At 56.3% G+C, this 10,847-nt stretch overlaps 1 protein-coding gene and 5 non-coding genes across 6 annotated transcripts; 1 reads left to right on the plus strand and 5 right to left on the minus strand.

Moving 5' to 3' along the window:
- Positions 1-4,056: 4,056 nt before the first annotated feature.
- UBB (ubiquitin B) lies at positions 4,057-5,460 on the minus strand. Its single transcript, XM_087754873.1, has 2 exons — positions 5,307-5,460; positions 4,057-4,831 (listed from the first exon to the last, which is right to left on the minus strand). Exon 2 carries the CDS (start codon positions 4,823-4,825, stop codon positions 4,136-4,138), a length of 690 nt encoding a protein of 229 aa, XP_087610999.1. The 5' UTR covers positions 4,826-4,831; positions 5,307-5,460; the 3' UTR covers positions 4,057-4,135.
- Positions 5,461-8,480: 3,020 nt separating this feature from the next.
- On the minus strand, positions 8,481-8,552 carry TRNAA-UGC (transfer RNA alanine (anticodon UGC)). The gene has a single exon. It is a non-coding gene; the product is annotated as a tRNA-Ala (tRNA).
- A 341-nt stretch (positions 8,553-8,893) lies between these two features.
- TRNAD-GUC (transfer RNA aspartic acid (anticodon GUC)) lies at positions 8,894-8,965 on the minus strand. The gene has a single exon. It is a non-coding gene; the product is annotated as a tRNA-Asp (tRNA).
- A 202-nt stretch (positions 8,966-9,167) lies between these two features.
- On the minus strand, positions 9,168-9,240 carry TRNAF-GAA (transfer RNA phenylalanine (anticodon GAA)). The gene has a single exon. It is a non-coding gene; the product is annotated as a tRNA-Phe (tRNA).
- Positions 9,241-9,621: 381 nt separating this feature from the next.
- Positions 9,622-9,693, minus strand: TRNAD-GUC (transfer RNA aspartic acid (anticodon GUC)). Its single transcript has one exon. It is a non-coding gene; the product is annotated as a tRNA-Asp (tRNA).
- A 249-nt stretch (positions 9,694-9,942) lies between these two features.
- Positions 9,943-10,014, plus strand: TRNAA-UGC (transfer RNA alanine (anticodon UGC)). The gene has a single exon. It is a non-coding gene; the product is annotated as a tRNA-Ala (tRNA).
- Positions 10,015-10,847: the final 833 nt, after the last annotated feature.

The raw sequence follows: 10,847 nt of genomic DNA on the forward strand, positions 1-10,847 counted from the left end.
GCGGAGCGGGGCCGGCGGCGGGGGCGGAGCGGGGCCGGGGCGGGGGCGGAGCGGGGCCGGGGCGGGGGCGGAGCGGGGCCGCGCCGAGCCCCGCCCGCTGGCTCAGCCCTGCGGGGGGCGGGGGGGGAGCGGGGCCTCCCGTGCTTGTGTAAATGTGAAATCGGCGATGAACACCCAGTTAAAGCGAGAAAAATATACAAATAGAGGGAAATGTACAAACAGAGAAAATTACAGAATTAGAGAAAAATATACAAATAGAGAAACATCTACACAGAGAAAAATATACAAATAAAGGGAAATATATAAATAGAGGGAAATATACAAATAGAGAAAATTGCATAAATAGAGGAAAATATACAAATAGAGGAAAATACACAAATAAAGGAAAATATACAAATAGAGAAACACATCTATATATGGAGGGAAATATACAAATAGAGGGAAATATACAAACAGAGAAAAATACATAAATCAAGAAAAATATGCAAAGAGAGAAACATATATATATGGAGAGAAATATACAAAAATATGCAATACAATACACAAAAATATACAAATAGAGGATAATATACAAATAGAGAGGAAAATACAAATAGAGAAAAATACATAAATAGAGGAAAAATACAACTAGAGAAAAATATATAAATAGAGAAAAAATATATAAATAGAGAAAAATATATAGAGAAAAATACACGTGAGTGTGTGTATATATATATATACACGGTTTAGGTTGGATATTAGGAAAAATGTCTTCACCGAAAGGGCTGTCAGGCGCTGGCGCAGGCTGCCCAGGGCAGGGGCTGAGTCCCCGTCCCTGGAGGTATTTAAATCCGGGGAGATGCAGTGCTCAGGGACATGGGTTAGTGGTGGGCTGGGCAGTGCTGGGTTAACGGTTGGACTCGATGATCTTAAAGGTCTTTTCCAACCCAAACGATTCTATGATTCTGTGATATACAGATATACAGATATACACCCCAGGCCACCCCCGGGAGGGAGCGGGTCCCTCCCTGGCCACCGCATTAGCAGGCAGGGTGGCCGCCAGCCTGCTGTCACAGCGCGTTTGGCGTCTCGGGAAAGGGGCAAGCGCAGGCGGCCGGCCGCTGGCCGGGCACCCGGGACTCAACCCCAGGCTCTCCCCGAGGAGAAAACATCCATCACCTCCTTCTAACCCGCCTCTGTTTTCCCCAGGAATTGGGTCTTTTGTCTATCTCCTGTATCTAAAGTGGCCCTGAATAAAAGCCTGGTTGAGACTCATCCCTGAAGGTGTCTAGAAGTCAGCAGAAAATAGGGAAGAGTCCGGTTTGTGGCAGCCTCTTTTAAAACAATTATACGGCCCATCCCGCTGCCCACACTGTAAGCTGATCTGGGGTACAGGGGGCAGGCACCGGAGCGCACCTGCCTGCGGAGCTGTCTCCACGAGGGGCTGTGCGGGCTCCCACGCGGGCAGAGGCCAGGGCACCAGAGGACCCGACTCTTGCCACGGCCTCGGTGGAACACCTGCATTTGTGTCTTTAAGCTTAATTAATGTCTTTTCCCATTCTTTTTCCTCGCTTGTTGTTTCTGTTTAACTGCTGCAGCAGTTAACGCATCTCTGTTCAACACCAGCCGGGTCGCCGTCGCGGAGGCAGCTGCTGGCCGTGTTCCCTTTCCCCCCAGCAGCAACGCTTTCACATCCAGCACAAAGTACGTGCTGTGGTTTCCTCTGTAACGTGAAAGGAGTTTTCCTTCCAAACCCAATAAACCCAAGTCATCTCCAGGAGATGTCCTGAGGCACCGCAAGACAACGCGAACCATGAAGTTGTCTGCAGCGAGGCAGCCGGCAGTTTCGTGCTTAGAACAAAAAACATCCTGAACGAAACGCTTTGCTGTTTTCATTAAACATTGCTGTTCTGCGGCTTACCCTACCCGAGCCGTGGTCTTCGCTCAGGGGTGCCACGCTCTGAAGCGTTTGCCCTGCCACCATTAACAACCCTCCGAAGCCCACGAAACCCAGCAAAGCGGCCCGCAGACGTTAGCGCTTCGGCTCAGCTCACAGGACCACGGCGCAGGTTTCTCCTCCACAAGCTCTGCGCTTGGTCCGGTTGCAGCACAGCCGCTTGGATCACGCTCCAGGCCGTTACCTATTTGTATGGCATTGTAGCTTTTAAAAGTACAGCATTGTACAGGTTTTTTTTCACAGAGGCATTTAAAGTAGAATTTCTTAAAACACAGCACTGCAGTCATTCGCGTAGGCTTTTGACATTCATGGAGTGTCCCCACGTGCCCTGCAGCTCTTCCCCCCAGGCTGTCCCACCACCTTCAAATCAGAACTGCTTGCAGTTACCTTTTCCGGCTTTTTTTTTTTTGACTATCGGATTTCCAAGAAAAAGCTTCCTGGATGTGTAGAGAAAGGAGCTACGAAAACAACCAGGCTGCAGCTTCTTCCTTTTTATGTAAGAGCAGCTCCCTTCATCCCCAAACCACCCACCCCGAAGGATCAGACGCTTGTGGCTCAGGAGCTCCATTACAACACACCCAAAACTGCTGAAGGGCCGCTGAATTTGTAAGAGCTGCAGAAATTCGGATGAGTCAAGAGGCCAGAAAAACCCTGCAGTGGTCACCTTTACGGTTCGCATTTGTTGAGGGTTCAGCTGAGCAGCACGCAAACCACGCAGGGGCCCTCCATCCGCCGCGAGGGCGCCGCACGGCCCCGCCGGCGGGGCTCCCACCCAGCCCACCAGCACCAAGCCTCCGGTGACGCCAGGAGACGCGCGGGCAGAGCCCGGGGCCGGCCCCGCTGGGAGCTCAGTGGTGGCACACCAGCTCTTACCCGGCACGGGCTTTAGCTCCGCGGCATTCAAAAGCTTTCTCTAATTCAGCACAGATGCTGGTCACCCACGCTCGTTCCTTACAGGCCACCCGGCAGTAAAAGCATCTCCCACCGCTCTTCATCAAGGATAATTAACAGTCGGCGTTACTCCAGTCAAATCCCGCTGTCCCACCCTTCCACTCTGGGTGGTGCAAGACCCCTTCGGGTCCTGCAGAGGTGAGCCATCAGCTGAAACCTCCACTCCAACTCCCACCCCATCCCCTTCCCAAGTCCCCTTCCCGCTCCTATTTTTGGTTTTTTACTCTTCAGCCTCCCACTTTCCCCTCTTCCCGCTCCCCGGTGCAGTGTGGTCAGCTGCTCCTGAGCTCCCGCATGCAGCAACCTCCACTGCCCCCCAAAACACTCCAGCAGAGGCTGCCCTCCAGCCAGGGCCTTTACAGCCCGGGGCAACTGCTCCCTGGCTTTTGTTTTAGCTCGTCAATACTGCAGCGTTTCCTCTCAGCGCAAAGCCGGGATGAAAGCACGTTCTGGAAGATTTTAAGCCAGCTAGTGCATCGGAAGTTACAGAGTTTGCTTAATATGCTTTCCAAAAAATGAAGTCTACCCCGTAACTGGGCGAGACTCGCGCTAGCCGGGGCGCTTGTCAAGGGCCGCAGGATCAGCAGTGATGCCTCCCACCACCCACCCCCCCGTGAAACCGCAGGGTAACTCTTTTGCCATTACTCCGTTAAGGTAAAAGCGCCAGGACCTGGCGAGCACCGCAGCGCTGTCAGAGCCTCTTGCCTCAAAAACCACGGCGGTTTTGCATCGCACAGGTCTAGTTACACAGCCTCAGCAGGCACCCAGCATCTGCAGCCTGGCACTGAACTTCAGCCAGTGCTTCAAGTAGGTCAGAGCAGACTTACACAACCACAGCCAGGGGCGGTTCCGCTTACCAGGCACACGTAAGCCTTCCATAAAGCATTTTGCAATACCTTCCTATGTGGCAACTACATAATCGGAGTTTACCAAACACATGGATTTGGTTTTAATGGCCTAAGTAGCTGTTCACATAACTTTTACGGATATTGAGAACTTACATAACCACAGCAGAGCCACAGCTGAGGGGTTACACTTGCCAGGCACGTCTATGCCTTGTATAAGGCTGTTTTGCAACACCTTTGTAGGCAGAAGCTACATAACCATAATTTATTAGGTAGATTTGGCTAATGGCATAAATAACTGTTCACATAACTTGAGACAGGAACTTTTGTGGATGCAACAGCTTTATTGGAATGAACAAGTGCAGCAAAACTTGTACTTGGAAGCAAGCAACAACCAGCCAGTTCAGTTACCACCCCTCAGGCGCAGCACCAAGTGCAGGGTGGATTCCTTCTGGATGTTGTAGTCGGAGAGGGTGCGCCCATCCTCCAGCTGCTTGCCAGCGAAGATCAGCCTCTGCTGATCGGGGGGGATCCCCTCCTTGTCCTGGATCTTGGCCTTGACGTTCTCAATGGTGTCGCTGGGCTCAACCTCCAGGGTGATGGTCTTGCCGGTCAGGGTCTTCACGAAGATCTGCATGCCTCCCCTCAGGCGCAGCACAAGATGCAAGGTGGATTCCTTCTGGATGTTGTAGTCAGACAGGGTGCGTCCGTCTTCCAGCTGCTTGCCAGCAAAGATCAGCCTCTGCTGATCCGGGGGAATGCCTTCCTTGTCCTGGATCTTGGCCTTGACGTTCTCAATGGTGTCGCTGGGCTCAACCTCCAGGGTGATGGTCTTGCCGGTCAGGGTCTTCACGAAGATCTGCATGCCACCTCTGAGACGCAGCACCAAGTGCAGGGTGGATTCCTTCTGGATGTTGTAGTCGGAGAGGGTGCGCCCATCCTCCAGCTGCTTGCCAGCGAAGATCAGCCTCTGCTGATCGGGGGGGATCCCCTCCTTGTCCTGGATCTTGGCCTTGACGTTCTCAATGGTGTCGCTGGGCTCAACCTCCAGGGTGATGGTCTTGCCGGTCAGCGTCTTCACGAAGATCTGCATTTTTCTCTGGAAGAGGAGAACAGGCCGTACTTCAGCCCCCCTTCCCCTTCCTTCCCATCGGGAGCCCACCGCGGGGCTGCGCGCCCTGCCAGCGGCCCCGCCCCGCCCTGTAACGTCACAGCGGAGACGCGGGGCCGCCCGCCCCCTTCCCGCCCAAGGCGCGCCCGCCCGCCACCATCTTGAGGAGCCGCTGCGCCTGCGCGGCCGCCATTTTGCCGGTGGCTGCTCGTATTCCCCTCTCCCGCCCATCGCCGCCGCCGGGTCGCGGTGCTGCCGCGAAGGAGGAGGGCAATGTCCCGGCCCACGCCCCGCCCGCGGCCCGCCATCTCCTCCAGCCGCACGCCCTTCCCCCTCAGCACACACACGCCCCTCCCGCCCGGCCACCCAGCACGCATCTAAACCCTGCCGCTGCCACGACAAGCGGCTCTACCCTCCGCTTTCCCCGCGGAGGCGCGGCGAAGGCGAGCGGCGGAGCACTCACCGCGGGGCTCGCAGGCCAAGCCGATAACACAACACTCGCCACACCTCACACAACTGCGACTGCGCCACATATGCCCCTCCCGCCATTTATATGGCCTCTCCGCCCCGCCCCTGCGGCTCAGATCACTCCGCCAGGCACTATTTTTCCTGTGGCGCGCGCGCCGCAGCTCTCCTGTGTGAGTGGAAGGAAGCGAGGCCCGGCAGCGCGGAGGAGTCAGCGGCTGGCGGTGTGATGGAGCCCGAGTGGCGGGCGGGGGGCGGTGGTGAGGGCGCACGGGAGCGCGGAGGAAAACCTGGCCTGGAGCTGTGGGAGCGGGCGGGGGCTGCCTGAGCCGGGCCTAAAGCGTCTTGTCAGAGCCTTACGTTTTATTCAGGGATTTAAACGCTTACAGTTGCGTCTCTGTTTCTAAAGCGCCTCCTTGATTTTCTTCCCTGGGGCAGGGTGAGGGGCAGCTCTGCCCATCCGTGGGCCTCACGGGAAGCAGGCCTTGGGCTGCCTGCAGGAGTTTGAGTACCTTGTTGGAGTCCGAAGGAAGAGGCGTATTTTTATTTTATAAGTCTCCGATGTGTTTCAGCAAGCTTGAGGGAGACAAGCGGCGGGGGAGCGTGGTCTCTCCCACCCAGGACCAGGGCCACAGCCGCTGGGGCTGGCGTAGGCGAAGCCTCTGTGCCACCATGGCTGTGGAGCAAGGCACAGGGAAAACCAGTTGGTGTCCAGTGGCCATAAGGGTGCCGGGGTGGCCGCCGGGGCCTGAGGCCGGGGCAGCCTGAAGGGCAGAGACCGCAGTGGGGCTGGAGGAGACCCCTGCCAGGGGATGGAGATCAGGCAGCCTTGAGAGGGGAGAGGTGGGGTGAGGGACAAAAAAAGCCTAATGGACGGAGATCTGAGTCCTGCAGAGAGTCTGTCTGCCTGAGATATAATCGGTGAGTATATATATATGCACACATATGCATCTGAGATATAACAGAAGTTATAACGCAGGACTAAGGCCTTGTCACTGGGGTAAAATCAATCATAATTAGAAATAATAATGCCTATTTCTTATTCTGTTCCCACTTACAGAGCACCTTTTGGTAGATCTCTCTTGCACCCAGTTGGCTCCTGTGCCATCCTAGTCAAACGATGCAGACATTCAAGGGCATAGCTGAGAACAAAATGGGGCTTTGTTTGCAAGATTCATGAGAAGCCACTCGGTTCAATCCACCTACAAAATCCTGCGTTTGCCAGCACCCAAGGAAAACGGCTGCCTGCCGAAGGGATGCAGATCACACGCAGGCCTGCACACCAGTAGGAAGGGAGCAGAGGCCCAGCAACAGCTTTGCGATTGGTGTGAGAGAAACCAGCCTGCATTTGCTTGAAACATGGAGCTTTTACAGGAGGGGAATGCGCTGGGGGGGCTCGTCAGCCTCTCCTGCCTTGTGTTTTGTGTTAAAACTCAGCATTGCAATAGCAATAATAATTTCAAACACCCAGGTCGTTTAGCTGGGGGGGGGGGGGAAATCCGCAAAAGTCTTTTGGTTTCTTCTCAGGTTAGAATCATACTCAGTGGTTTATATTGTCTGCTTCTGGAGCTGTATAAGCATAAAAGATTGGAATAGCCTTTCAGATTTAGGTCTTTCCTCATCTGAAAGTGAATGATAATGCTAAGCTTATTCTTTTAGTTACAGAGAGAGCACTCGGAACAGGTCTGAAAATAGTCGAAAAGGCACGTGGCAATGTATTTCGTGACAAGATGGAGTTTTGTAATGGGAAGAGATTAAGATGATACGGTGCTGTTCTTCATCTGATTAGGGCAGGCAGCCAAGCACTGAGCATCCCGAGTGAGTTTGTACCCAATGTCCGAATCAAACGGTGGAGCAGCACACCCCTAAAGGCTCAGATTTGTGTTATATTCAGATTGCAAGGCAGATGATAGGCCCTACTGCAACAGAGTCCTTAAACCCATCTGGCCGGTTCGCAGGAGAACGGTGCTTTTCCGAGCTGAGAGGGACTTTCTGCGAACAAAGCCACTCGGTGTTTCCACCACCCTGGCTGCACCCCTCGCTATGATTTCAAGACAAGCTTGGCAAATAGCAGGATGTTGGTCCTAGCAGACCATGACCCATTATACTGACAAATACTGATTTCCCGTGCCAAAAAGTCTTGTTATTTCGTGCCTGTGACTACAAACTCTGCGTGGCAGTAACCGCCTGTTCCTTGTATGCACGTGCAGGGTATGTTCCAGAAGCACAGCTGCCCAGAGAGACCCTGTCCAGGGAGCTGTTTACAACAGGGATCTTCACGCTGATCAGTGCTGTAGCCAAACGTTTGGCTCAAAATAACAACTAGAGGTAACGTGTAAATAGGAGAAGGAGCGTTTTAACCACTCTGGCAGGCAATGTTGTTCCACGTCCATCGCTAGTCAGCTGTGCCTACCAGAGAGCTGGATACGCCGCTGATGGCTGAACAGTGCGGGTAAAACAGCTGGTAACTGAACTGTAGATGAAAGCTGTTTCAGGCTCTGCGAGGGCTTTGGTCTCTCTGTGCCGTACCTTTCGGCTCTCCCAGCTCTGCAGAGTGTCCTGGGCGAGACAGAACCGTGTGAGCCTGGCCAACCCGAGGACATCAAAGCAGGGGGCTTCTTTCCTGAGAGCTCTTCCCAGCTTGCTCCGAGCGAAGCCCGTCAGCCTCCGGCTGGAGCAGGGCAGCAGAGGTGAGTGGACACCGCAGAGCTCCTGCACCATCGCAGCCGGTGAGCGCGGGTGTCCCGGATTTTGCACCTTCTCCTTTGGTTCTGGCAATGTGGTGCAGAGACCCCGGGCCAGCTCCGTGCCGACTGCAGGTTTGCAGGTAGCCAGCTCTGCGGGGTTCTGGGGCGCAGAGGTGTCAGGCAGGGCCGGCAGGCCAACCTCCCCCTGCGTTTCAGGGTTTGGTGCTTCCTCCCTCCTTTCGGGGTGCTCTGCGTCTGCGGGGCCGTGGCGTGGCAGTGAGGTACCACAGAGACAGGAGAGCCGTGGGTGTTTGCAGTCCTGGGGAGAGCCAAGCGACCAATAAAAGTCCTTTTGTGCCTGCTGGGAAATTGCCATCGGGGGGCTTTTTGGGTGCAGTTTTCTGTTGGTTAATGTGACGCGGCAGCTTGAACCCGGGATAAAATACATCACGGCTGGGAAAGGAGGAAGAAAAGAGGACGTTGTGTGGAGATGCCGGGGATTGAACCCGGGACCTCATACATGCAAAGCATGCGCTCTACCGCTGAGCTACATCCCCTGCCCCGCGCTGCCCGCCCTGCCTGCCCGCCAGGTCCCTGCCGGCCTCTGCCCGCGCCGGGGCGGTGCGGGAGCGGCCGAGGGCGCGGCGGTGCCCGGGCGCGGGCAGCGGCCCCGCGGGGCGGGACGGGGCGGCCGCGGGGCTCCCGGGCCCGGGGTGGGGCTGGCAGCGCCGTGCGGCTGCCTACAAAGCTACCTGTGAACTGCAGGCGGCTCTTAGAAGTAGGGGAACGCTCGGGGTTCGCACACACAAAACTCTGCTGCTTTTGCCTCCTTCGGAAATGAGAACAATCCGTGTCGGAAGGAAAAAATAGCTTAAAAAAAAAAAATGAAGTAGAGCGCCTCCCCGTCGGGGAATCGAACCCCGGTCTCCCGCGTGACAGGCGGGGATACTCACCACTATACTAACGAGGAGCGGCTGAGGCCTTCTTGCGCGGGCCGGGCTCTACCGGAGGCCGCGCCGCTGGGACGAGATCTCTCCGCTGTCGCCCCCCGCGGGGGAGCAGCTCCTGCCGCAAAACCCCACGAGCGTCAGCCCCTGCGGTGACCGCGGAGCTGCTCCCCCAGCTCCGCTCGGCGGCAAAAGGCCCCGACCAGGAAAGAAAAAGAAGGCTTCTGCCGAAACCCGGGATCGAACCAGGGACCTTTAGATCTTCAGTCTAACGCTCTCCCAACTGAGCTATTTCGGCAGTTGAGCAGCCCCTCGCTGGCCGCAGATACGACCCCGCCCAGCGCCCCCGCTGCTGCCTGCCCTCCCCACGCGTGGGCAGCTCCCGGGGCGCTCCGGGCTCCCCCGCCCCGTCCTCCGCAGCGCTCTCCAGAGCTCCGCAGGGCGGGGAGGGGCCGCGGGCACCCCGCCATCAGCCGGGGGGGCTCGGAACGCGCCCTGGGCAGAGCGGCGCATCTCCACCCCTCTTCCCCGCGCTTTAAAAAGCAGCTCCGCCCGCTTTGCCTCGCCACCCCGCGGGCCGCCCCCGCACGGGGAGGGACGCGGCCCCGCCGCTCACACGGACACGACCCTGCGTGGGGGCCCCCCGGGGAAAACGGCAGCCGGGGCCAAAACAGCGCACCTCCCCGTCGGGGAATCGAACCCCGGTCTCCCGCGTGACAGGCGGGGATACTCACCACTATACTAACGAGGACCCGCGTGTAAGTCCTTATTCCCGCCTCCCGGTATAAGGACGCGGCCGCCTCCCACAGCGCGGGGCCGGCCCCGGGCGGAGCCGCCCGCACCCCGCGCTGCTCCCGCAGACGCTGCCGGCGGCGGGGCGCAACGCGGGGCTGCACCGAGCAGGGCAGGGCGCGGGGAGGCGGCGCGGTGCCAGCGCTGGGCCCGACGCGCGGCTTGTAGCGGCGGCCGTAGGAGCTGTGCAGGAGGCTGCAAACAGCCAGGGGATGTAGCTCAGTGGTAGAGCGCATGCTTTGCATGTATGAGGCCCCGGGTTCAATCCCCGGCATCTCCACTTATTTTGCCTTCGGGGGAAGGAAGGAAGGGTGAGTCTCCTGCCACGCCGGTTGTTTTGCTCTCTCTTGTCCGGTTTCCCGAAGGAGACGTAATTTCAAGTTTTGTAATTTGGAAATAGGCTCGATATTTTCCTTTCTTGTCTTCCCTCTCATAACCACAGAGCAGTTTGCAACCCTCGCTAGAGGCAGGAGCCCAGCCAAGAGCTCACCGCACCCTCCTGCCTCTGGTTACTGCTAAACGCCGCAGCATTTATGCTATAAACACGCAGCTACAAACAGGGTACTCCTCGCTCGAAAACGAAAGCTGATGTGTCATCAGCATTAGATACTTTTAACACTTACTTGCGTCCTGGCCCCCAGCCCCTGGAGCGCGTGGGAGCAGCGGGTGCAGGCACCCAGCCTTTTCTGCGCCTGGACGTAGGGACAGGAGGGTCGCTGCCCACCCCTTCTCACAGTGCGGTGTTACAAGCAACGGCAAATGAACACAGCGTGAGCGCAGGGTTTACCAAAGAGGAAAAAGATGAGGCGAAAGGGAAGGTAAACTCAAGCTGTACATTTTCTTCTGGGACTACCAGAATTTCTTGCTGCAAAATGAGCAGATGGCGTGGTTAAAGTCTGCCCCGTTTCCTAAAAGCTGCTGCACCAGGATATCGGAGTGCTTGCAACACTGAGCAAGGTATGAGGAGAGAGTTGAAAAACAAAAAAAAAATATTGAAAGCAAGATTAATGGATACTCTGACCTCATGGCAAACTTCTAGAGAAGCAGGAAAAGAAATATTAGAACTGTGGTGGGGCTGGCTGGGCTGGAGTTGATTTCTTCATAGCAGCCCAT

Source organism: Nipponia nippon, unplaced genomic scaffold (assembly GCF_047370975.1).
Source record: "Nipponia nippon isolate SJK-2023a ecotype South Korea unplaced genomic scaffold, ASM4737097v1 scaffold_18, whole genome shotgun sequence".
Taxonomy (NCBI): domain Eukaryota; kingdom Metazoa; phylum Chordata; class Aves; order Pelecaniformes; family Threskiornithidae; genus Nipponia; species Nipponia nippon.